At 44.3% G+C, this 27,552-nt stretch overlaps 1 protein-coding gene across 8 annotated transcripts in view; it reads right to left on the reverse strand.

Moving 5' to 3' along the window:
- The window catches only part of CDH3 (cadherin 3), a 107,715-nt gene extending 80,826 nt beyond the window's left edge, over positions 1-26,889 (reverse strand). The window contains exons 1-3 of one of the 8 annotated variants that reach the window (XM_049703971.1): positions 26,612-26,889; positions 15,947-16,050; positions 14,084-14,137 (exon numbers count right to left, since the gene is read on the reverse strand). In XM_049703971.1, coding sequence (XP_049559928.1) covers positions 14,084-14,109 — 26 coding nt within the window. In that variant the 5' untranslated portion in view covers positions 14,110-14,137; positions 15,947-16,050; positions 26,612-26,889. Of the gene's footprint in view, positions 1-6,459; positions 6,495-14,083; positions 14,138-15,795; positions 15,904-15,946; positions 16,051-20,283; positions 20,763-26,611 lie in introns of those variants that run through there. The other 7 variants (XM_033434241.2, XM_049703972.1, XM_049703973.1 and 4 more) reach the window with 7 other exon arrangements.
- Between the last annotated feature and the right edge of the window lie 663 nt (positions 26,890-27,552).

A 27,552-nucleotide genomic window follows, 5' to 3' on the forward strand; every position in this document is an offset into this window, starting at 1 on the left:
GGTCCGGTAAGATCCCACATGCCACGGAGCAACTAAGCCCACGCGCCACAACTGCTGAGCCTGCGCTCTAGAGCCCACAAGCCACAACTACTGAGCCCGCGTGCGTAGAGCCCATGCTCCGCAACAAGAGAAGCCAACGCAATGAGAAGCCCACACACCGCAACGAAGAGTAGCTCCCGCTCGTCGCAACTAGAGAAAGCCTGAATGCAGCAACAAAGACCCAATGCAGCCAAAACAAATAAAATAAATAAATTTATATTTTTTAAAAAAAGACGAGAAAGGAAAAAGGTGTGAAATAACCTTCTAGGAAAGTGGGAGGATGAATGGTCTAAGAAATACAGGAAGATTGCCAAGTGACCCTGGGGGGGGTCCATCTGAAGTTAATGGTCAGGCATTTGAAACAAGACAAGTTTTTGAGTTTTCCTCAGCCCTATTCAGCTGTGTGGGTGCAGGTGCAGGGTCAAAGAGTTGGATTTAACAATTTTTTTTTCCAAGTGAATACAGCAGAGGGGCAAAGAAGTTGAGGATGTACATAAAAGAATGACAGTAATGCTGGACCATGGAATTTAAGCCACACAAAGAAGGAAGTGAGGAAATGATAAGGGTAAGAGACAATGGAAAGGTGATGGGATAAGTGGATGGCAGGTTCCAAAAGGGTCAAAGAATTGCTGGAGTTGGAATAGTAGAAGAGAGGGCTGGAGTTGGAGGTGGCAATTATCAAGCAGGATGCTTGAAACTGAGATTATGGAGGGGCTGAAACTATTGGAATGATAAGGTCAAGGCTATGGCCATGGGAGTGAGTGGCTGAGGTGAGGTAGAGGAAAAGTTTATTGGGGGAAAAAAGATGAGGGAACTGAGCAGTTTTTAAAAACAGCTTTACTGAGATATACTTCACATATCGTATAATTCATCCATTGAAAGTGTACAATTCAATGGTTTTTAGCATATTTACAGAGTTGTGCCAATCCATCACTAAAATCAATTTTCAAACATTTTTATTACTCCCCAAAGAAACCCATACCCCTTTACTATCAATTCCTATCTCCCCACATTCCCCAGCCCCAGGCAGCCACTACTCTACTTACAGTATCTATGGATTTGTCTCTGGACATTTTATATCACTGGAATTTTATAATATGCGGTCCTCTGTGACCGGCTTTTTTCACTTAGCATGATGTTTTCAAGGGTCATCTTCATTGTTAGTACTGGAATGATTAAAAAATTATGATTTTTGGTGTTGGACAGAAGGACAGTGATCCAGAAGTTAAAAACTTTCGCGGAAAGAGGAGTGACCCAGTGTCTGTAGATGTCTGCCATAAGGAGGGGCAGAGGATGGTACAGTCTGATGAAATCAAAGTCAGCTCAGATAAAGAGAGGTTTACTCCGGGGAGTCCAATGAGAGAAGATGACAAGGCTGGCGATAAGGAACCAGAACCAGAAAGTCAAGAACCAAAGTTGTGCCCCCAGGGCTACCAGGCTCTCTCATGTCTGCCTCTCCTCTGGTCACCCCTTCCCTCTCCCTCACCTCACCCGCCATGACCTCCGAAGCTCCGACACTCCACAGCCTTTCCTTTCATGCATGCTACGTTGTCATCTAATTGACTTTACCTCCAGGTCCTAAATTTCCAGGACAGGGAGTATGAGTGGCTTGACCCAGCTGGTGTCCCCCTGGATCTGTTGTTCATTCCCGGTTCAGTCAGTCATGGCCTGAGTGGTCATGGTGGGGTCATGAGAAAACACGGCAGCTCAGACAGTGGGTTGAGATCCTCTCATATCTGATGTGACTGAGGAGAAGAGGAGCAATCTCACTGGCTCCCTGAGGAAGCACAAACACCAGAGAAGAAGGCTGGGCAGCTGTGCTCAGACGTCCCCGGTGATGCTGCGGTGGAGCTCAGTGTTCCATGCTGCCTGCGGGATACCCTAGCCTGGGGAGCAGTTTCTGGCTCTGCCACACCTCCCCATCCATCCCGGCAAGAAACGCTCACTGCTCCCACACACTCACCCAGGCATGCAGGATTCTGCCTTGATGCCTGAGAAAGCCTGACTAATACGCTCTCCTCTCACAAACCAGTGCTGGGGGATTTGCTGAGGCCTTTTCCTCTCATTTCACAGAAACTTCGGGAGAGAGAAATTGAGGTCAGTCCAACCACAACCCTGCCAAAGCCCCTGAGCTGATTCTCATGGAGAAGACAGCGAGAGAGAGAGGAAAATAAGAAAAGAGGAAAGGACTCTCCAAATTTGGGGCGGGGGGAGGGGTGTTGAGGGTTATTTTTAGAAAGTATTATGATTAAAAAATAAATATACAACTCCAGCCAGTTCCAGCTTTCCACGTGGGAGAAGGGAAATGCCCAACTCCAGTCCACCCTAGCCGTCATGTCCCCAACTAAGGGGGGAACAACAGAGAAGCACTTAAGTTCACAGTCCAGATGTACTGGCTCATGAAAAGACTAAGACCTAATCATGGGACTAAGACAGAATGCTTCTCCAAACCCCAGACCCTACCACCTCATAGCCTATTTACAGGAGTTCCTTCTACCCAATACATCATGTGTATATATATATATATATATATATATATATATGTATATATAAAGTCTCAAACTAAAAGGCAAAAACATAGTTTGAGGGACTTCCCTGGTGGCACAGCGGTTAGGAATCCGTCTGCCAATGCAGGGGACACGGTTTCAATCCCTGGTCTGGGAAGATCCCACATGCCGCGGGGCAACTAAGCCCGTGCGCCACAACTACTGAGCCCACATGCCACAACTACTGAAGCCTGCGCACCTAGAGCCAGTGCTCTGCAACAAGAAGCCACCGCAATGAGAAGCCCAAGCACCGCAATGAAGAGTAGCCCCAGCTCGCCACAACTAGAGAAAGCCCGTGTGCAGCAACGAAGACACAACGCAGCCAAAAATAAAAATTAATTTAAAAAAATGGATGGAGAAAGATATACCATACTAACAGTAATCAAAAGAAAGCAGGGGTAGCTATATTGATTTTGGACTTCAGAGCAAGGAAAGTTATCAGAGATAAAGAGGGGCATTGCATAATGATAAAGGGATCAATTCTCCAAGAAGGTATAACAATCCTTACCATATAGATCCTAACAACAGAGCATCAAAATATGTGAGGCAAAAACTGATAGAAATGTAAAGAGAAATAGATGAATCTACTGTTATAGCTGGAGACTTCAACATTCCTCTATCAGAAATAGGTCCAGCAGGCAGAAACTCAGTAAGGACATAGTTAAACTCAGGAACACCAACAATCACCATCAATATGATAAATATCTATAGACTACTTCATCCAACAACAGCAGAATATATATTCTTCTCAAGCTCATATGAAACATTCACCAAGACAAACCACATTCTGGGCCATAAAACACATCTTACTAAAATTAAAAAGATAGAAATCACACAATGTCTGCTTTCAGACTCCACGGAATTTAACAAGAAATCAATAATAGAGAGACAGCTCGAAAATCCCCAAGCACTTGGATATAAAACAACACACTTCTCAATAACACACAGGTCAAAATTCAAGATAAATTTTAAAACATTTTGAACTAAATGAAAATGGAAACACAACTCATCAGAATTTGTGGGATGCAGCAAAATTCGTGCTTAAAGGGAAACTTATAACACTGAATCATATGTTAGAAAAAAAGATTTAAATTCAATCATCTAAGCTTTTACCATAGGAAACAAGAAAAATAAGAGAAAATTACTGTTTTGTTTTTTGCTGTGCCACGAGGCATGCAGGCTCTTAGTTCCCCGACCAGGGATCGAACCTGTGCCCCCTGCAGTGGAAGCGCAGGGTCTTAACCACTGCATCACCAGGGAAGTCCCTAAGAGAAACTTAAATCCAAAATCAGGAGAGGAAAAGAAATAATAAAAATTAGGGCAGAAATCAATGAAATTGAAAACTGGAAATCAATAGAGAAAATCAACAAAACTAAAAGCTGGTTCTTTGAAAAGATCAATAAAATCAATAAACTTTTAGCTAGACTAAGAAAAAAAGAGAGGATACAAATTTCTAATATTAGAAATGAAAGAGGGGACATCACTACAGATCCCTGGGACATTAAAAATAATCAAGGAATACTATGAACCAACTCTATGCCCACAAACATGACAACCTAGATGAAATGGACCAATTCCCTGAAAGATACAATCTGTCAAAACTCACACAAGAAGAAGTGGACAATCTGAATAGGACTATATCAATTAAAGAAATTGAGTAAATGATTAATAACCTTTCAAAACAGAAAGCATCAGACCCAGATGTATTCACTAGTGAATTCTACCAGACATTTAAGGAAAAAATTATACCAATTCACTATAATCTCTTTCAGAAGATAGAAGCCTACTTCCTAACTCATTCTATGAGTCCAGCATTAATCTAATGCCAAAACCAAAGACATTACAAGAAAAGTACAGAACAACATCTCTTATTAAAACAGGCACAAAAATCCTCAACAAAACATTAGCAAATTGAATCCAATAATGTATAAAAATTATACATCATGACCAACTGGGATTTATCCCAGGTATACAAGGCTGGTTCAACATTCGAAAAGTAATTAATGTAATCTATCACATCCACAGGTTAAAGAAGAAAAATCATATGATAATATCAATACATGCAGAAAAAGCATTTGACAAAATTCAACACCTATTCATGAGAAAAACTCTCTGTAAACTAGGAATAGTGGGGAACTTTTTCAACTGAATAAATAATACCTACAAATCATCTGAAGTTAACATCATGCTTCATGGTAAGAAACGTGAGGTTTTCCCACTAAGATCAGGAACAAGGTAAATGTCCCCTCTTACCACTGCTTTTCAACATCATACTGGAAGTCCTAAATAATGCAATAAGACCAAAAAAAGGAAATAAAAAGGATACAGATTGGGAAGGAAGAAATAAAACTGTCTTTGTTTACAGCTGACATTATCATCTATGTAGAAAATCAGAAAGAATCAAGGAAAAAAATTCTGGAAATAATACGTGATTATAGCAAGGTTGCAGGGCACAAGGTTATTATTTTTTTTAAGTCAATCACTTTCCTATATATCAACAATGAATAAGGGGAATTTTAAATTAAAAACACAGTACCATTTACATTAGCATCCCCCAAAGTGAAATACTTAGGTATGAATCTAACAAAATACATACAAGGTCTAAAAGAGGAAAGCTACAAAATTCTGATGAAAGAAATCAAAGAAGAAGTAAATGAATGGAGAGAAATTCCATGTTCATGGATAGGAAGACTCAATATTGTCAAGGTGTCAGTTCTTCCCAACTTGATCTATTGATTCAATGCAACCCTAATCAAAGTCCCAGCAAGTTACTTTGTGAATACTAACAAACTGACTCTAAAGTTTATATGTAGAGGTGAAGGACCCAGAATGGCCAACACAATATTGAAGGAGAAGAACAAAGTTGGAGGACTGACACTACCCAACTTGAAGACTTAACATTAACCTACAGTAATCAAGACAGCGTGGTATTAGCAAAAGCATAGACAAATAGATCAACAGAATAGAATAGACAGCACAGAAATACACCCACATAAATATAGTCAACCAACCTTTGACAAAAGACCAAAAGCAATACAATGGAGAAAGCAATAGTCTTTTCAACAAATGATGCTAGAACAACTGAACATCCACATGAAAAAAAAAAAGAATATAGACACAGACCTTACACTCTGCGCAAAATTTAACTCAAAATGGATCACAGACCTTAAGGTAAAATGCAAAACTATAAACTAGTAGAAGATAACATATGAGAAAATCTAGATGACCTTGGTTTTGGCAATGACTTTTTAGATACAATACCAAAAGCATGATCCATGAAAGAAAGAACTGATTAGCTGGACTTTATTAAAATTAAAAACTTCTGCTCTGTGAAAGATGCCTTCAAGAAAATGCAAAGACAAGTCACAGACTGTATTGCAAAAGACTTACCTGACAAAGGACTGTTATCCAAAATATATAAAGAACTCTTAAAATTCAACAAGAGAATAACCCAATTAAGAAATGTGCAAAAGATCTGAGAAGATATACAGACAGAAAATAAGCATATGAAAAGATGCTCCACATCATATGTCATGAGGGAAATGCAAGTTAAAACAACAATGAAATACCACTACACACCTATTAGAATGGCCAAAATCCAGAATGCTGATAACACCAAATGCTGACAGGATGTGGAGCAACAGAAATTCTCATTCATGGCAGGTAGAATCCTAAGGGCAGGGGAGTCTGGGAACTGTAGGAGTCAGTTTTCCTACATCACCAACTAGAAGAGGGTGAAATGACCCAGGTTGAGAGAGCCAATCCATAGTATTCACTACACCCTCCATAGAGGTGGTACCAAATTACACTCCCAGCAACATAGGATCTTAGCAACTCTTTGAGCTTTGCCAATTCAATAAATGAAAATCATTACCTTATCGTTTTAATCAGCATTTCTCTTATTTTTGGAGAGGTTGAGCATCCTCTCTTACAGACCATTACAATGTGCATCTCTGTGAATAGAATTCAGTGGGAGTGCCGCGCCCTGCAGTTGTGCAACATGGTGAGCCTGTAATATAGTTACATACAATTTGAATTTCCTTCTGTGAATTCTTTAGATCCTTTGCCCACATGCTGGCTTCTTTTTTTTTTCATGATATATTTAACTAGAAACATACATGGGACCTGAACATATGGCATCTTCAGTGCCAGTTTTCCAAAACTACACCTTACCTAGTGTGATGGTTAATTTTGCATCAACATGACTGGGCTAAGGGATGCCCAGATAGCTGGTAAAACATTACTTCTAGGTGTTTCTGAAAGAGATTAGCATTTGAATCAGTAGACTGAGTAAAAAAGATTGCCTTCACCAATGCTGGTGGACATTATCAAATCCATTGAGGGCCTAAACAGAACAAAAAAGCAGAGAAAGAGTGAATTTTCTTTCTGCTTGAGCTGGGACATCCATCTTCTGCTGCCCCTGAACACCTGAATTCCTGGTTCTCGGCCTTTGGACTTGGACTAAGAATTATACCATTGCCCCTCCCCACTCCTCCCCTTCTCAGGCCTTTGGGTTTGGACTGGAACTACATCTCTGGCTTTCCTGAGCCTCCAGCTTGCAGTCAGCAGATCGTGGGACTTCTTGGCCTCCATAATCATGTGAGCCAATCTCTCATCGTAAGTCTCATTCTATACACCTATACCTATCCTATTGGTTCTGTTTCTCTAGAGAACCCTGACTAATACACCTATTGACCCAACAACTTTTTTCCCTTTGTGTCATCTCCCTCCCCGGAGATGGTCCCAGTGAAGGGTAGGGAGAAACAACCTCAACTTGAAATGTCACAAGCATTTCAAGTTCTGGAGCTCTAGAACTTTAAAATTAAATTGTATTCAAAGTGCTTCTCCCACACAGGTTTACACGAAATTCTATTTTGCCTCCTGCCTGCTGCAGATTTAATTATGAATCATGCTGGATGGACGCATGAGGACATGGTGTGCCTAGGGAGCTGGGCAGCCGTTCCCTCCTGCTGGGCTTGCGTTCTTGTGGTTTATAACAACTTCTTAGGTGAATAATAACCTCACGTTCATGCCAGGCCTTTTGGTCTTTGCTGATGACCTATAGAGGCTGGAAGCCTGAGATTTCAAATTCATCAGCAGGCCTTTTAAGCCTGGTCAGTCAGGCCACACAGAGCCACAGAAAGTACAAGCTGCTGATGCAGAAGGACCCAAGCACTCAGAGGACTACACCATTTGCCTAGAAGTGTGAGGTTGAAATTTTTTTCTCTTTAAAATGTCCACTTGCCACAGGGCTTCAGGTGCTCAGTGGCAAGGCCAGCTAACAAGGAGTGCACTTATGGACTTTCCTTTAAGCCCTCATCTGAGGCACCAAATTCCATCATTAGGTATTCATTCCTTTGGCTTAAACCTTTCCACAGTAACCTGGCACTCCCTCCTGACTTGCTGATTATTTTTCACTTGGTCAGGCTCAAAGTGTCCTAGGCATTTTTAATCCCTTCCTCTCTTTGTACCCTTGTCTCCTCCCCCATCCAATTAATCACAAAGTCACCTTGATTACTCCTTCAGAGTGTCTCTGGGGAAGGCCTGCTTGAGTGGGAAGAGTACTGGTTGTGTGACCTTGAGCAAGTGATTCAAACTCTGACCTTCAGTTCCTCCATCTATAAAGTGGAGCTAACAACATCCTACTTCACAGGGTTTTTAGTAAGGATGAAAAATAATTCATGGTTTTATTAAAACACACACACACATACACACACACACACATACACACACACACACACAAACACCACTTCCCTAGAAGCCTCTTTGACTGACTAGTGTCAAGCCTAGTGATTTATAATATTCTTTGCATATATTATAAGACGCACAAATAATGTATGGTTTTATTAAAATGAGATCATATTCCATATATATATATATTTTTTTGCGGTACGCGGGCCTCTCACTGTTGTGGCCTCTCCCGTTACGGAGCACAGGCTCCAGATGCGCAGGCTCAGCGGCCATGGCTCACGGGCCTAGCCGCTCCGTGGCATGTGGGATCTTCCCGGACCGGGGTACGAACCCGTGTCCCCTGCATTGGCAGGCGGACGCTCAACCACTGCGCCACCAGGGAAGCCCTCTCTTTCTTTTTTTAAATGAAGTATATTTGATTTATAATATTGTGTTAGTTTCAGGTGTACAACACAGTGATTCAATATTTTTGCAGATTACACTCCATTATAGGTTATTTCAAGATAATGGGTTTAATTCCCTGTGCTACACAGTACATATCCTTTTGCTTTTTCTTTGTCTTTCTTGACATTTTTTATGATCTAGGCCAATTATTTTATAAAATGTCCCTCGATTTAGTTTCCTTCTATTCTTTTTTCGTGCAAATGTATACATACAAATTTTTAAAATTAGGATCATATAGTACTGCTATGTTTTTAAACTTTTCATTGAAGTATAACACAAATACAGAAAAGTGAGCAGATCCTAAGTGACAATGAACACACGTGCTACCAACACCCAGAATAAAGGACAAAACATGACCTGCCCCCGAAGAATCTTTTTGACCTCCATCAGTCCCTAACCCCCAACCCAAGGGTAATCATTATCTTGACTTTGAAAACAGAGATGAGGGCTTCCCTGGTGGCGCAGTGGTTGAGAGTTCGCCTGGCGATACAGGGCACACGGGTTCGTGCCCCGGTCCCGGAAGATCCCACATGCCACGGAGCGGCTGGGCCCGTGAGCCATGGCCGCTAAGCCTGCGCGTCCGAAGCCTGTGCTCCGCAACAGGAGAGGCCACAACAGTGAGAGGCCTGTGTACCGCAAAAAAAAAAAAAACAAAAACAGAGATTAGTTTTGCCTAATTTTGTGCTTTATATAAATATATTCAATTTTGACTGTGCCACTTTCTCTCCTAAAAGAGAGAAGTTTTTTTTTTATTTTTTTTTTTGCGGTACGCGGGCCTCTCACCGCTGTGGCCTCTCACGCTGCGCAGCACAGGCTCCGGACGTACAGGCTCCGGACGCGCAGGCTCAGCGGCCATGGCTCATGGGCCCATGGGCCCAGCCGCTCCGCGGCACGTGGGAATCCTCCCAGACCGGGGCACAAACCGGTGTTCCCTTCATTGGCAGGCAGACTCCCAACCACTGCACCACCAGGGAAGCCCAAAGATAGAAGTTATTTAACTTATTTAAATCCACTAACGAGGCTGCTGTGAGGACATAAAGGTCCCTGGGAAACCCCTGCAGAGCACCAAACACATGTAGGTTCAGTATTGCTGTTATTGTTAATGTTATCAATCTTTGCCCTGAATTAAAGTATGAGGAAATTATAAAATCTCATGCTGGCGTTATTACTGAAGTCAAGAGCATGAGCTCTTAAATAGAGGGATCTTTGGCAAAAGAAAAGCAAGTCAGGGTGAAACAGCAAACAATGGAAAATAAGGGTTTGTGGAAGGGTATAAATAAGAAGCAAAATGTTTCCAGGTTGGACCAGCCTTACTTATTTATCTGATTATAGGACTCATCTGGAGAGTTTTTAAAAATACAGATTCTTATCAATGGGTCTGAAGTGGGGCCTTGGAATCTGTATTTTTAAAAGATGCTCCTGGTAATTCTTATGATCAGGCAAGATTTGGAAACAGTAGATTCTGAGGAGAGTGGAAGAGCACGGACTCGCTCCCTGGGATGGCTGGGAGGAGTCGGGTAACTCAATGTAGAAATAGTCATCATCATTCACTAGACATCTACTAGGTGTCAAGTACCAAGCTCAGCATGTTCCTACAGTATTCATTTAATTGTCACAACAATCCTAAGAGACAGAGATTACTGTCCCAATTCTACAGCTGGCCTCAGAGTTAAATGAGTTGCCTGAGATAATGTACAGGAAGATATCCAGGTGTCTCCAATTTCAAAAGTCTTAGGAACTACCCTAAACTGACAGGTCAGAATACTCAGCTCCATCCATTATGACAGGTCATCTATTATGCATGTGAGTAACACCATACTCATCACTTTACAGTTTTCAGAGCACTTTTAAAAAAGTGTTATTGGGGTATAATTTACGTACCATAAAATTCATCCATTTTAAGTCTGCAATTCAATGTTTTTTAATATATTCACAGAGTTGTGAAACCATCACCATGTTCAATTTTAGGACATTTCCATCACCCCACAAAGAAACCTTGTGTCCATTTACAGTCACTCTCCATATCCTCCACAGCCCCTGGCAACCACTCATCTCTTTCTGACTCTATGGATTTGCCTATTCCGGACATTTTGCATAAATGGAATCATACAATATGTGGCCTTTTGTGTCTGGTTTCTCTCACTTAATGTAATGTTTTCATCCATTTTGTAGCGTGTATCAATACTTCTTTACTTTTTATGGCCAAATAATATTCCATTGTATAGATGTGCCACATTTTATTTGTCCATCCATCAGCTGATGGACATTTGGGTTGTTTCTGCTCTTTGGCTATTTTGAATAATGTTGCTATGAACATTTGTGTACAAGATTTTGTGTGGACACGTTTTCGTTTCTCTGGGGTATATACATAGGAATGGTATTGCTGGGTCATACGGTAACTCTACATTTAGTCAGTTGAGGAACTGGGAGGGTCCCTCAATGGCTGTGCCATTTTACCTTCCCACCAGCGGTGTATGAGGGCTCCTTTCAGAACACTTTTACAAATACAAACAACCCCAGAGATAGGCATCATTACTCGTATCTTCCCGACAAAGACACTGAGGGGCAGAGAGGGGATGTGACTTCTCTGCTATGAGGACTGGGCTCCAACCCTGCAACTGCCCTCCATCCTTCAGGAAACCTGACTTTCAGGCCAAAACAGTAGGTCTTTGAGAGGTGATGAGGTGATGGGCAGAGAGAAAGAATCTGCGGGTACAAAGCCTTGCTATGGAGATGGAACCTTCAGTTTTAGGAATGGAGACATCTAAGCCACTTATGTTTATGTTTTATTAGGCAACAGCCAGAGCCAGGTTCTGACTAATTAATGATGATCAAAGTGCTCTGACAAGATGGAGTGATATGCAAACATTAGCCATGAATTATTCACAACTGGGTGTTCTTAGCTGAAGGTGAGGAGGCTGCCAAGGAGTAAAAGAAAGCTAGGCCCTCACTTCCCCCTCAGCTTGCATGAGCCTGGGCCCTCCTGCAGGACTCAGTTTCTCAATCCAGAAAATGGGGCTAGACAGGCGCTCTCATCCCTTTATGCTCATAGGCCAGCACCTGGCAACCTGAGTCCTATTCCAATCAAGGCAGCATACTCAAGCTGCCTCCACCAAACAATAATTAATAATACCAACACACAGTCCAGGGGTCGACAAACATTTCCTATAAAAGACCAGACAGTAAATACTTTAGGCTTGAAGGCCAAATGGTCTGTCATACTCCTCATCTCTGCCACTGTAATGCAAAAGCACCATAGACAATACATAAATGAATGAAAGCAGCTGTCCTGTGAAACTTTCTTTGTGGACACTGAAATTTGACTTCTGTGTAATTTTCACGTTATAAAATATTATTCTTTTTTTGATTTTTTCCCTACCATTTTTTCCCTACCATAAGAACATAAAAACCATTCTTAACTCCTGGACTATATAAAAACAGGTGTTGGGACTTCCCTGGTGGCTCAGTGGTTAAGAATCCACTTGCCAATGTAGGGGACACGGATTCAAGCCCTGGTCTGGGAAAATCCCACATGCCGCGGAGCAACTAAACCCGCGAGCTACAACTACTAAGCCTGCGCTCTAGAGCCCGCGAGCCACAACTACTGAGCCCGTGTGCCACAACTACTGAAGCCCATGAGCCTATAGCCCATGCTCCACGACAAGAGGAGCCACCACAATGAGAAGCCCGTGCACCGCAACAAAGAGTAGCCCCCGCTCGACGCAACTAGAGAAAGCCTGTGTTCAACAACAAAGACTGAACGCAACCAAAAATAAATAAATAAAACAAAAACAAAAAACAGGTGTTGCCTCAAAATGTTAAACATAATTACTATTTAACCCAGCAATTCTGCTAAGTATATACCCAAAATAAATGAAAACATAAATCCACACATGTGTACATCAAAGTTTATAGCTATTCATAACAGCCAAAAAGTAGAAGAAAAACACAAATGTCCATTAACTGATGAATGGATAAACAAAATGTGGTATAACCATACAATGAAATATTGTTCAGCCATAAAAAGGAACCAAAGTTTGATATATGCTACAATACGGATGAGCCTTGAAAACATGCTAAGTGAAGGAAGCCAGACAAAGATGGCACATGTATGATTTCATGGATATGAAATGTCTCTGGAAACAGAAAGCAGAGGAGTTGTTGTCTGGGCCTGAGGGGACTGGGGTGGGGGAGGGTGATAACTAAAGGGCTCTTTGGGGCATGACGAAAATTTGATCATGGTGATGCTTGCACAACTGTGAATATACTAAAATTTGCTGAAGTGTACATTTTCAGTGGGTGAATTGTGTGGTATTTGAATTATATCTCAATAAAGCTGTTAAAAAGGAACTACAGAAGTAATGTCGTAGTTTGTTGACCCATGACATAGCACACAGTTGCTTAGCCTCTCACAAAGCACCTTTCCTCACGTTGTCACAACCAGCCAGGCATTTGCCCCTTCAATGGCTGAGAAAGCCAAGGCTCAGTAATGGAACTGACTAGGACACAGGTAACCAATGGTGAGATGTGAGCAGAACCCAGGTCTTTGGACTCGCTGTCCAGTGCTCACTGCAGCACAGACTTTCCCAGAGTTACATTCAGAGACTGGGTAAGCCACTCCTCAAAGCCCCGGGGGAGAGGAGATGACAGGAGGGGACCCATCCCTAGACCTGTCCCTCCCTGCTGCACCTCTGGCGCCAGCTTCCTCCTCTCTGCACCCCCTACACCCCCCACCCCCGCCCTTCCCTGTGACGTATTTCGAAAAGGGCTCCAAAAGGGTGAGGAACCAGTTCAAGGTCACACAGCAGATATCAGACCTTTGACTTCCTTGATTTTTTTTTTTTGCGGTACGCGGGCCTCTCACTGTTGTGGCCTCTCCCGCTGAGGAGCACAGGCTCTGGACGCGCAGGCTCAGCAGCCACGGCTCACGGTCCCAGCCGCTCTGTGGCACGCGGGATCCTCCCGGACCAGGGCACGAACCCGTGTCCCCTGCACCGGCAGGCGGACTCTCAACCACTGCGCCACCAGGGAAGCCCCTCCTTGATATTTTTGAGAATGAAAGGAGAGAGGGTTTGGGGCTTGGGTAGGGTTTGAGGTGAGCCAAGCCCCATCCCGTTCCTGATTTTTCTCTACACAACACCTCCCCTCCAAAACTCTCTCCTCTTTCATACTTTCAAAGGCACCGACCACTACAAGAGGGCTTTTAAAAATATTAATTGTAGAAAAATCAGGAAATACAGATAAAGGGAATAAGGATCATCTTGGTCTCACTCCTCAGATGTAAACATGGAGGTGACCATGGGGACTATTTTGGGTGACTCTGGAGCCAGCGCATGGCTTCGAATCCTGGCTTCATCACTCACCATCTGCGTGACCTCTGGCAGCTCATTTCACCTCTCTGACCTCAGTTTCTTCACCTGTAATATGGGAATAATAACAGCACCTACTCAGAGTTGTGTGACAATTAAATGAGGCTATAAAAAGCACTAAAAACAGTGTATGGCCCATAGCAAGCACTCAGTACATCATTGTATTTTCCCAGTGATTTCCTTCATACGTATTTTTTCCCTAGAAAAATGAGATCATTCCGTATCCATCATTTTATAATGGATCCCTCCCCTCCCCTTACCTTAACTGAATTATTAACATCTTTCCCTAGCATTAGAAATCCTTCTATAGAACTTTTTTTTTTTTTTTTTGCCTCGCTGTGCGTGGCTTGTGGGATCTTAGTTTCCCCACCAGGGATCAAACCCGGGCCCTTGGCAGAGAAAGCACAGAGTCCTAACGACTGGACTGCCAGAGAATTCCCTAGAACATCTTTCTTAAGATATCATATGCATATGTAGTATTCCATCTCCTGAAGTGGGATACTTAGGTGTGATTTTTGTTTCCCCACCACCAAACACATTCATCTTTGACCAATTACTGCTTCAGGACAAATTCCTAGGGAATTCATTGAGTCAAAGGATGTGCAGGCATTTCAGGCTTTTGGCACATAATCATCAAACTGCCCCTAAGAAAAGTTATGAATAGTTTCACTTCTGCCAGCTTAGAAAAGAAGGCCCCATGCTCTCCAGTGCCTTTTCTCCTCTTATCATTTAGAAACATCATTTCCAACTTGACCCAAGAGAAGTGTTGTTTGCTGCCATATTTTGATTTGCAGTCCCAACTCTTCCTAGTGGAACTCAGTTTAGGCATCTGCTCAACCCCATGACTCCTCTGGGTGGCCCTGGACTGGTCATCAACCTCTCTGAACCCAGAAATCTCAGTTATAATTCCCAAATAAACCCTTGGTTTCTTAAATGAGATAATATATGTAAAAATTCAACCCCAAGCCACATTTTTATTATTTAAAATAGGCTGTAGGGATTTCAGAAACAAGGATGGCATTTCAGGAGAGCCCTGTAGGTAGCTGTGGTGCACATGGGGAAACTGAGGCCTGGAAAGGAGAAGTCTTCCCAATAAGAAAAAGTCAGAAACATCTAATAGAAAAATGGGTGAAAACACGAATAGGCAACTTAGAGAGGAAACCTAAATGTGTGCTACTAGGCAAAGAGATGTTCAAACTCATTAGTTATCAGGGAAATGCAAGCCAAACAAAGAGGAGAAACCAAGTCACGGACTATCAAACATTAGGAAGTTGGATAACACCAAGTGTTGGTAGGGTGTGGGGAAATGGGACTCTCATGCAGCACTGCTGAGTGTAGACTAAGACCCTGAAACCCAGCGATTCCACTCCTGGACAAATATCCCAGGGCCCTTCCCACAAGGCCGAGGATGTTCACGGCAGCTGTTGTCGGTGGTAGTTGGGAGTAGGAGATAAACTGAATGCCCCTCACTGGGAGTAAATATGCAAAATAGGGTGAAGGCACATTATGGAACAATTACAATTATGCAATGATTCAAAACAGCTAAGCAGACTGTGAGTCAACAAAGACCTGTGAGCCAAATGTGACACATCACCTGTTTTTGTACAGCTCGGCTCAAGCTGAGAATGATTTTTACATTTTTAAATGGTGGGGGAAAAAAGAATATGTTGTGACACAGGAAAGTTAGATAAACATTATTATCTCACAAGGCTCCTGTGGGTCAGGAACTTGGGAATGGCTTGACTAACTGGCTCTGGCTTGGGATCTCTCATGAGGTTGCAGTTAAGATGTTGCTGGGGCTGTAGTCGTCTGTAGGTTTGACTGGGGCGGGAGAATCATTCAAAATGGCTCACGTACATGGCTGGTAAGTTGGTAATAACTGTTGGCAGGAGGCCTCAGCTCCTCTTAGACCACTCCATAGGGCTGCTTGAGTGTCCTCACAGCATGGTAGCCGGCTTCCCCTAGAGTGGGTGATCAATGAGACAGAAAGAGGATACTGTGATGTCTTTCATCCCCTAGCCTTGGAATTTGCACAGTTATCCTTGCAATATCCTATTTGTTGAGTAAGGTCACCTCTATGCAGTGCAAGAGGGGACTGCTCAAAGATATGAATACCAGGAGTTTCTTACTGACTACCACAGTAAGGAACAGAAGTGATTTATAGCAGATCCTTTTTAATTAAAAAATTAAATTCACATTCACATGAGACAACACTATACATTTGACAAAGCTACACACAAATTCAGAGGTATTTTATTAAACGGAATGGGGGAGGAGGGTAATGGGAGTGGAGGATAGAGATAAAAAGAAATGAATGAATGTGTGAATTAATAAAACCAGAGAGAAGCCTTGTACAAACCAATTAAGAGAGTGGGCTGGGAACTGAGATGATTAATTCAACTCTCTTTACTCAAGCCCCCATGGTAGCCAACCCCCCCACCAGCAAAAAAAAAAAGGGAGAGAAAGAAAAGTTTCCTTGTCCAAGATCACAAGAACTCAGCCTCCCTCATCAAGTACTGCTCTCTCTGCCTGTCACACCTTATTCAATTCATGGTTGACCTCCAGGGTCTTCAGAGAGCTCCAGTTCCTGATTAAATAGAGAAGATTTTTGCCTGTGGGAAGGGGTGTGGGGAGCAGCAGAACAAGCCTGGGAAGAAAAGGCCTAGTTATTACCCAAATAGTGGTGCTGGTGGATTGCTCACCCTTCCTGCCAGGGTTCCTCCTTCTCTGGAGACAAAGGGCTCTCAGAGCACAAAGCCCTGTGAACACCCCCAGGTCCAGCCTGTGAGTGGTGGGAGAATCGAAACTCTCATTTCTTTAAAAATATATCCTGTGGTTCTAGGCCTTGTGACTTCTTTTATTTTTTTTAATCTTCGAAGCTCACCATGCAAGAATTGTTATTTCAAGATGCCCAAAGAACTGAGTTAGATTGTTTTTAACTGTTTTACCTCCCTGTAAGGTCATTCATTCAGCAAATACTTATTGAGCACCTACTATGTGCCAGCATTAAGGATATAGCAGTGAACAAAGCAGGCAAAGCCCCTGTCCTCATGAGGGGTGGGAGTAGTGGGAACAGATGTTAGACAGTAAGCAAATAAAAAATACAACATGTAAACTAAAATGGGTTAAAGAGACAAAAAGTCATTGTGTTATCAGGAAAGCCTTGTATTTGAATCAAGACCTTAAGGGTAAGAAGGAGCCAGCCCAGTGAAAAGCAGTTTTGGAGTAAAAATAGCAGGTGTAAAGGCCCTGAGGTAGGAATAAACTTGTGTTTGAGTTGATTAGAGGGGCAGGCAGGGCTCAGATCAGAGAGGTCCTTGTAGCTCTTTGTCAAAAGAACTTGGGCTTTATTCTGAGTGTGAGATGGAACTGACTCCACCATTATTAGCTACATGACCTTGGGCAAATTATTTCATTCCTCTGAGCTTAGTTTACCTACCTATAAAGTGGATAATATTGGGCTGGCCGAAAAGTTCCTTCGGTTTTTAAGTAAAAATAAGAGACACATTTTTCATTTTCACCAAGAACTTTATTGAATAACGTATTCACCATTTTGTTCCACTACCTTCTGCCATTTTTCAGGCAACTTCATAATTCCATCTTCCCAAAACGTTTTATCTTTTTGAGCAAAGAACTGTTCCAGGTGTCTTTTATAGTCTTCCAGGCAATTGAAAATTTTTCCATTAAGAGAATCTTGTAAAGACCGAAATAAATGGAAATCCGAAGGTGCAATGTCTGGTGAATATGGCGGATGAATCAGAACTTCCCAGCCAAGGTGTAACAGTTTTTGCCTGGTCATCAAAGAAACATTCAGTCTTCGGGCTTCCCTGGTGGCGCAGTGGTTGAGAGTCCGCCTGCCGATGCAGGGTACACGCGTTCGTGCCCCGGTCTGGGAAGATCCCACATGCCGCGGAGCGGCTGAGCCCGTGAGCCATGGCCGCTGAGCCTGTGCGTCCGGAGCCTGTGCTCCGCAACGGGAGAGGCCACAACAGTGAGAGGCCCGCGTACAGCAAAAAAAAAAAAAAAGAAAAAAAGAAACATTCAGTCTTGTAGTATCCTAATGGAAGATTATGCGTTCTCTGTTGACTAATTCCGGACGCTTTTTGTCAAGTGCTGTTTTCAGTTGGTCTAACTGGGAGCAGTACTTGTTGGAATTAATCGTTTGGTTTTCTGGAAGGAGCTCATAATAGAGGGCTCCTTTCCAATCCCACCATATACACAACATCACCATTTTTGAATGAAGATCGGCCTTTGGTGTGGTTGGTGGTGGATCATTTCACTTGCCCGGCGATCTCTTCCATTCCACATTACCGTACAGTATCCACTTTTCATTGCCCGTCACAATTTGTTTTAAAAACGGAACATTTTTGTTACGTCTAAGTAGAGAATCCCATGTGGAAATACAGTCAAGAAGGTTTTCTTCGCTTACCTTAGGTGGAACCCAAACATCAAAGCGATTAACGTAACCAGGCTGGTGCAAATGATTTTCAACCCTTGATGTGGATACTTTGAGTATGTCGGCTATCTCCCGCGTGGTATAACGTTGATTGTTCTCAGTTAATGTTTCCATTTGATCGCTATCAACTTCAACTGGTCTACCCAACTGTGGAGCATGGTCCAGCAAGAAATCTCCAGCAAGAAACTTCAAAAACCACTTCTGACACGTTCGATCAGTCACAGCACCTTCTCCATACACTGCACAAATCTTTTTTTTTGTTTCAGCTGTGTTTCTACCTTTCTTGAAATAATAAAGCATAATATGCCAAAAATGTTGCTTTTTTTCTTCCTTATAAGTTTTTTTTAAAATGCTGCCACAATATAATCTAGCAAAATTGTTTTGGATGAAGTTAAAGAAACTAAGCCCTACTAGAGTCATCTTGCTGAAACAACTGAACGAACTTTTTGGCCAAACTTTTTACTTTCCTATCACATTTTAAGATTCCCATGAGGAGGGAATCAATTACTGGTATTTGTAGACAATGGGCAGAAAAGATGGCTTCAGTCGATCTGAGTTACTCCAGTTTTCTGCATCTTCTGCTACTCTGCGGCCCCTTCTACCCTTCCTCCTCCTACTGCTGTGGCACCCTATCTTCCCCAAAGCCCCTTCCTTTATAGCTCTACTTGAGGTCTCCCTCTGTACTGGATTCCCCTCCTACCAGCCCCCATCTTCTCCACCCTCTCCCCGACCCCCTCCCCTCCCTTCAATTTGACCTACAAACACTTCCTGTTTCTAGCCCCGCCCACTTTCTGGGATTTCTCCATCCGCTTCCCCTCTCTTCCCCATCCCCCTCCAAATTACCCTGAGAATTTCTCTAGGACCTCTCACCAAGCTGTTTACCCTTTCTCCTACCTCCCAAGGAAACTATTCTTTAAACTGCCTTCCTCCACTCCCCACCCCCGGAAGAGTCTTTCCAAACCGTTCTCCCTCCTCCCAAAGATTACTCGTTAAACGTTATCCCTCTACCACCCTCATTTTCCAAATCGTTCCCTAATTCCCCCCTCAATTCTAAAGTACTTCGCTCCTCCAGGACCCGACTTCACCCACTCTTATCTCTTCTCTCACTCTGCCCACAAATGAAGCTGGATCACTCTCCAGACTGTCTCTTCCTTCCAACCACCCTCCCAATTACCGCTCCCGGCAGCCTCTCCTCCACGACTTAAAATGTCCCCTCGAAGGAACCTCACAGTCCTATACCCGGCTAAGTCTCCTTTCTGATGTTCCCGCTACTTCCTGGGTTCCAGTTCTACCCCACTCTTGCAAGCATCCCGTGCTGGGTTCCCTCCCCACACAGGGAAGAGCCCCTTTCTGCACGTACCTCGAGGTTCCGGCCCGCGCCGCCCCCTTCTCCGTCCTCCGCCCACGCTCGGCCACTCCTTCAGCCCTTCTCTCGCTCTGCCCTGCTCGCTCCCTTCCTTCCCTCCACCTTCTGACTCCACATTGCTCCCTTCTCCAAATTCCCGGCCCTCCTACCAGGGGCCCCTCTGGGTCGCCCTCACCTCTGCACGGCCCTCCCCATTCCCCTCCCCCTTCCCGGCCTCCCCTCCCCCGCCCGCCGCTCCCCTGCTCCGTGCCCCTCAGCTCGCCATTCTTCTCCTCGAGCCGCGTGCCCTGCCCGGCCCCAGCTCCCTAGTTTCCCGCTCCCTCGCACCCTCGCCCCCATTCCAGGCTCGGCCCTCGCTCCCCGCAGCCTGACCTGCAATGGCGGCTAACAAGCACGGTGCCACGCAGCAACGGGCGACAACCGAACCTCCCGCCGCTGTCGCCGCTCCCGCCAGCACTTCCCGGGCAGAGCACCCGAGCACGCGCGCACGTGGGGCCAGGGCGGAGACAGGCGAGCGCCGAGAGTGGCGAGCCGGAGAAGGGGCGTGGGGAGCGGGGATGGATTGGGGGGGAGGGGAGCTCGAGTGGCGGCCAGCTCTACGTCGGTGACTGCCGATTCCCATGTGCTGAGGCCGGTGGGGGCTACTCCGGAGATCCCCGGAGATGGAAGGGGCGATGGAGCCCTCGTGCACGCCTTGGACACACTCTTAGCTCGGCCCCACCAAATGCGCCCGTTCTGCGGGCAGGTTCCTCACCTTAAAGGGAGCCGAGTAAGGGGTGACCATAATGAGAAGCCCACGCACCACACGTTAAGAGTAGCCCCTGCTCACCGCAACTAGAGAAAGCCCACACACAGCAACAAAGACCCAACACAGCCACCCCCCCGCCCCCCCAAAAAAGAAGGCAGTAGGGAGGCCAGTGTGACTGGAGTGGAGTAGACAAAGGGCAGAGTGGTGGCAAGTGATTAAAGGGGTGAAGTGAGGATTAAAGTAGATAATGAATGTTAAGCTTTTTGAACCTAGTAGTTGCTCAATAAATTAAAGCTTTTTTTTTTTTTTTTTTTCTTTAAGAAACTACATTTTGGGCTTCCCTGGTGGCGCAGTGGATAAGAATGGCCTGCCAAAAAAAAAAAAAAAAAAGAATGGCCTGCCAATGCAGGGGACACAGGTTGCATCCCCGGTCCGGGAAGATCCCACATGCGTGGAGCAACTAAGCCCATGCGCCACAGCTACTGAGCCTGCGCTCTAGAGCCCGTGAGCCACAACTACTGAAGCCCGTGCACCTAGAGCCCGTGCTCCGCAACAAGAGGAGCCACCGCAATGAGAAGCCCACGCACCGTAATGAAGAGCAGCCCCGCTCTCTGCAAATAGAGAAAGCCCTCAGGCAGCAACAAAGAGCCAACACAGCCAATAAATAAATAAATAAATAAACATTTTTTTAAAACCACTACATTTTGTTTTTTAAAATTCTGTGGGGCTTCCCTGGTGGCGCAGTGGTTGAGAGTCCGCCTGCCGATGCAGGGGACATGGGTTCGTGCCCCGGTCCGGGAAGATCCCACATGCCGCAGAGCGGCTGGGCCCATGAGCCATGGCCACTGAGCCTGCGCGTCCGGAGCCTGTGCTCCGCAGCGGGAGAGGCCACAACAGTGAGAGGCCCAAGTACTGCCAAAAAAAAAAAAAAAAATTGTGACATAATCTCAGGTGTACACACAAAAAGGGAAAACAACATAATGAACATCCATTTAACCATGATCTACTCTAATAAATAAAACTCATCAGCTATGGTTGAAGCTTCCTATGCACCTGACCCTATCCCCACCCTCTGCCCCAAACATCACTCACTGAATATAGTGCTGATCATTCCTGTACACAGCTTTATATATTTACTCCATATGCATGTATCCATAAACAATCTCTAGAACTGTTTTTCAGGTTTTAAATATATATATGTATATATACACATATATATATGCATGTATATATACACACATATATGCATATATCTGGTAAAGGATTAATATCCAGAATATATAGAGAACTCCTAAAACTCAATAACAAAACAACAAACAACCTGATTCAAAAATGAGCAAAAGATTTGAATAGACATTTTCCCAAAGAAGTCATATGAACGGCCAATAAGCACATGAAAAGATACTCAACATTACTGATCGTTAGGGAAATGTAAACCAAAACTACAAGATACAACCTCACATCCATTAGGATGGCTACTATCCAAAAGCCAGAAAACAGGGACTTCCCTGGTGGCGCAGTGGTTAAGAATTCGCCTGCCAATGCAGGGGACACAAGTTCGATCACTGGTTGGGAAGATCCCACAAGCCGCAGAGCAACTAAGCCCGTGCACCACAACTACTGGGCCTGAGCTCTAGAGCCCATGCGCCTAGAGCCTGTGCTCCGCAACAAGAGAAGCCCACGCACCGCAACGAGAAGCCCGCGCACCGCGACAGAGCATCCAAAAACCAACACAGCCAAAAAAATAAATAAATAAATTTATTTTTAAAAAAACCCGGAAAACAGTAAGTGTTGACAAGGATGTGGAGAAACTGGAACCCTTGTGCACTGTTAGTAGGAATGTAAAATGGTTCAGTCGCTGTAGAAAGCAGTATGGAAGTTCCTCAAAAAATTAAAAATAGAATTACCATATGAGCCAGCAATTCTATATCCAAAAGAATTAAGAATTATCCAAGACCCTCTTCAGGGTCTTGAAGAGACATTTGTACACCCATGTTCATAGTAGCATTATTCACAATAGCTAAAACATGGGAGCAACCCAAGTGTCTAATTGATGAATAGATTACCAAAAAGTGGTATATATTGGGTTGGCCAAAAAGTTCCTCTGGGTTTTTCTGTACGGTGTTACAGAAAAGCCCGAAAGAAACTTTTTGACTAATCCAATACACTCCACGGAATATTATTTGGCCTTAAAAAGGAAGGAAATTCTGTAATATGCTATAACATGGATAAAACTTGAAGACATTATTCTAAGTGAAATAAGCAACTCACAAAAAGAAAAATACTGTATGATTTCACTTATATGAGGTATTTAGGGCTTCCCTGGTGGCGCAATGGTTGAGAATCTGCCTGCTAATGCAGGGGACACGGGTTCGAGCCCTGGTCTGGGAAGATCCCACATGCCGCGGAGCAACTAGGCCTGTGAGCCACAACTACTGAGCCTGCGCGTCCGGAGCCTGTGCTCCGCAACGAGAGGCCGCGATAGTGAGAGGCCCGCGCACCGCGATGAAGAGTGACCCCCGCTTGCCACAACTAGAGAAAGCCCTCGCACAGAAACGAAGACCCAACACAGCCCAAAATAAATAAATAAATATATGAGGTATTTAGAGTAGTCAAAATCATAGACAGAAAGTATAATTGTGGTATAATTGACAAGGGCTGGAGAGGGGGAAATGGGGAGTTAATGTTTAAAGAGTATTGTTTATGACAGGAAACTGTCACATGTAGCCCAGTGATCAAACTTAGTGTCACTAATATAGTCCAGGCCTATGTGATGGGCCTCCTGATACGATGTAATGGGAAAAAGATAACATGGCCTATGCAGTATTTACACAAAACTGACTTTCTTGAATCTAATCACAAAGAATAAATAGGCGACAGATTCAGATGGTAGAATCTTCTACAAGACAACTTCCCTGGACTCTTCAAAAATGTCATGAAAGGGGCTTCCCTGGTGGCGCAGTGGTTGAGAGTCCGCCTGCCGATGCAGGGGACACGGGTTCGTGCCCCGGTCTGGGAAGATCCCATATGCCGCGGAGCGGCTGGGCCCATGAGCCATGGCCGCTGAGCCTGCGCGTCCGGAGCCTGTGCTCCGCAACGGGAGAGGCCACTGTAACAGTGAGAGGCCCGCATACTGCAAAAAAAAAATGTCATGAAAGAAAAAATGAGGTGACCATTGATCAGGTCCTGGATCACAAACAAAACAAATTTACAGCTATACAGGACAACACTGGAATAACTGGGGAAATTTAAATATGGAACTGTATATCATTTAATTGTATTTAATTATATCCATGCTGAGCGTCTTAGGTGTGATAATGGTATTGTGGCTGCGTGTGAAAATGTCCTTGATCTTAGGAGATGCAGGGTGAAGTATTTGAGGTGTAAAGTGTCAGGATGTCTGCAAGTAGGTCTAAAACGGTTCAGCCAAAACAAAATAAAATGTGTGTGTAAATAACCTGGCAAATTGGATTGACAGTGAATCCAGATGAAAGATATATGAATGTTTGTTGATTGTACAGTTTTGAAAACGTTTCTGTTGGTTTGAATTTTTTTTGAAGAAAAAGTTGTGGGAAAAAAACCCACTTTGCCCACGGAGGTACTGAGTCCCTCCTGCATTATTTATGACAGTGTTGCCTGAGATTTGCAGGTCTGACCACAGCCGACGCTGACGCTGATCAGCCCTATTGCCAAGTGTTCCAGATCTCTCCCCCTCAGGTGCATCCCTTGTGGATGGAGTATATCGTTATTTAGATGCTGCGAAAATTCCAGCATCCTTTAAAGGCGGAAAGGGAAAGAAGAAAGAGGAGAGGAAGCCGGCAACAGGCTCACCTGGTGCAAGTTCTGTGGCCTCCCGGGCACCCACTGCGGTGTGGCATCGCCCCCTCGTGGCCACCGGCAGGCACGCGTTGTCCGGGCCGGGAGACGGGCAGCAGGACCCTGCAGCACTCGCTCCCACCAGGACGCGCTCGCGGAGAGTTCCCCGCAAGGGCAGCACCCCCACAATCCCAGCTTGTTCACCTTGGGACCAAACATTTTAAAGAACACCAACTACGAGCGGGCAAGGAGCAAAGTCCTATACAGATATTAACTCAATCCTAGCATTAAGTCCCAACAGGTGGGACAATTGTAGCCCCATTTAAAACAAGTTTGCGCCAGGTCACTCAGAGAGCAAGAAGTATTGACCGTTTTTAGCTGTATAAAAGATACTTGTGTCTCCATTCCTGAAAGATTTTGCTGTATACATACTTCTAGGTTGACAGATATTTTAAGCACAATGAAGATTTCATTCCCCATTCGTATGGCTTCCACAGATGCTATTGGGAAGTCAGATGTTACTTCTTGAAGTTAATTGATCTTTTTCTCTAGTTGCTTTTAAGATTTTATTTACCTTTTATATTTTATTGTTTCACCGTGATGTATCTGTTGTGGACTTATTTTTATTTGTGCTCCTTGAGTTTCATTGGGCTTCTTGAATCTGTAGCTTGGTATGTCTTTCATATAGCTTGTTCTGTATTTTCCTTCTGGGAATCTGATTAAATTTATGTTGGGCTTTCTACCCAATGGCTTAAGGTATTTTACTTTGTCTTCTATACTTTCCATCTCATTGTCTCTGTGCAATAATAGTTTCTGGACAATTTCTTCTCACCGATATTCCAGTTCATTCTCTCTTCTTTTATGTTTAATTTGCTGTCTAAACAGACAGCTGTTGTTTTTTTAAATTAGCTTTTTTTTTTTTGCGGTACGCGGGCCTCCCACCGCTGCGGCCTCTCCCGCTGCGGGACGCGCAGGCCCAGCGGCCACAGCCCACGGGCCCAGCCGCTCCGCGGCACGTGGGATCCTCCCGGACCGGGGCATGAACCCGCGTCCCCTGCATCGGCAGGCAGACTCCCAACCACTGCGCCACCAGGGAAGCCCTAAATTAGCTTTTTTTTAAAAAAAAAAAATCTATTTGGTTATTTTTTCTAAACTGCTAGGCCAATTTTTAAAGCTTGTTTTTTGTAGATATTTTCAACCTTGTCTTTTATCTCTTTAAAAATACTAAGAATTGCTATTTTATACTCTTTCTCTGATAATTCCAGAAGTGTTTGGGTCTGTTTGTTGTCTATTAATTCTGCATGTTCTTTCACGATTTCTTATGTCCTTGTGTATCTAGTTATCTTTGAGAATGTGCTGGAAGTTACTAAAAGTGAAGTGTGTGTGTGAATACTTTGATGTCTACGATGATAATACCTTTCTCTAAGGATCATTTCCATTTGCTTTTGTCAGACACCCGGGCACACCACTAGGTCAATGTTATAGAGTTTGAAGGCTGAGGATCTCTACACCTCCAAGACAACCTGAATTTGGGAGACATGTCTATGCCAGGGCTTATCTCCTGTTTAACATTTTCTTGAGCATGTCTTCATTTGGGGTCCCAGTTCAAATGTGGGGTGATTATTCAGACTCCCAGCTTTCAACACTTTTACATTTGTACCCCTTATACTGCAAGTCCACCAACTTTACTGCTGGCTTTCACAGGTGTCTCTTTCCACCAGCAAATGCCTTCAGGCAAAAGCAGCTTTGAGTGTTGGGATTATGACTTAGTCTCTTGCTTCTCCTAGAGTCTGATCCTTAATTCTTCACTCTCCTGTTAGCTCTTTGCAATGCTTTTTTCAACGTTTCATCCAGCTTAAGTTATTTTCCATGGAAGAGTTGGTCCTAATTACCTAGACTACCATTACCATGAGTGTAACCCTTCACTCAAGGCTTCATTATTCTCCTTCCAGCCTAGCTGCACAGGACGCTTCCTGTACCGAGGAAGAGAGCAGACGGGAGGAGAGAGGAAAAGGAGATGGTGTTTCTGGTTTTATGACCGTGTTTCGGGGGAGTAGAAACTTACAGCCCCTCAGGAAAAGCCAAACTTTTTTTTCAGAGAGGGGAGCTATTGTTACCTTAAGTTTCTCCACTTACCTAGACTACCTCATATGATTCAACGTCTCCCCAAACTGTCCAGCAGATCACTGATAGGAGATGGCAGTTTCCGGCCACTAGGCAGAGCCGGGGTGGGGGAGAGGGCGCAAGGCCCCGGTCTGGCGTGTTCTAGCCATGGGGCGTGGGTGGTTGGTGGCGGCCACGGGAGGAGCGTAGCCTGGCCCCGGGAGCAGAGTGCAGGGCAAATACCTCGCGCGCGCTCAAGCTCTTGCCTCCTCTTCACTTTCTCAAGATGGAGCGAACACCAAGCGGCACGCATTCGCCTCTGCGCATGTCGAAAATGACTATAGCATGTGCCAGGGCCACGTTCCTCGCCCACGAGCGCCCCAGTCAGCGGCGGAATACGTCAAACCAGGAGCCGAAGCGCACCACCGCCAAGGCTTTCGGGAAATGTAGTCTGCAGCCGCGCAGCGCCTGGAGACCTGGGAGGCTGCTCCCTTTGCAAGCGGGTGGCCCGCACTAGGTGGACTACACTCCCTACCCAGCACTCCTACAGTGTTAGGGGACGCAAGTGCGCTTCTTTTTTTATTTTTGGCCCGGAGGCATGCGGGATCTTAGTTCCCCCACCAGGGATGGAACCCCTGTCCCCTGCAGTGGAAGCGTGGTCTTAACCACTGGACCCACAGAGAAGTCCAAGTGGGCTTCCTTTGACACCTCTTTAAAAGGCACACCCAGATTTTCTATTATTAAGTCTAAATTTGGTGGTATAAACCTAATCTGTCTGGTGTCACCATTTTAAACGGCTTTCTCGCCCTCGCCAGGCTATCAAATCCCCTTTAGGAGCTCATAACCTGAGAAAAAGCAATTTTGTGCTTACTTACGGTTATTAAAACTTAGTCGAGACCAGTTCAAAACTCGAAATTCATACCTGATTCTTAGATGCCCGCATGCCCAGCCCGCATGGGTCAGGTGAGGGATAA

This window comes from Orcinus orca, chromosome 20, assembly GCF_937001465.1.
Source record: "Orcinus orca chromosome 20, mOrcOrc1.1, whole genome shotgun sequence".
Lineage (NCBI taxonomy): Eukaryota > Metazoa > Chordata > Mammalia > Artiodactyla > Delphinidae > Orcinus > Orcinus orca.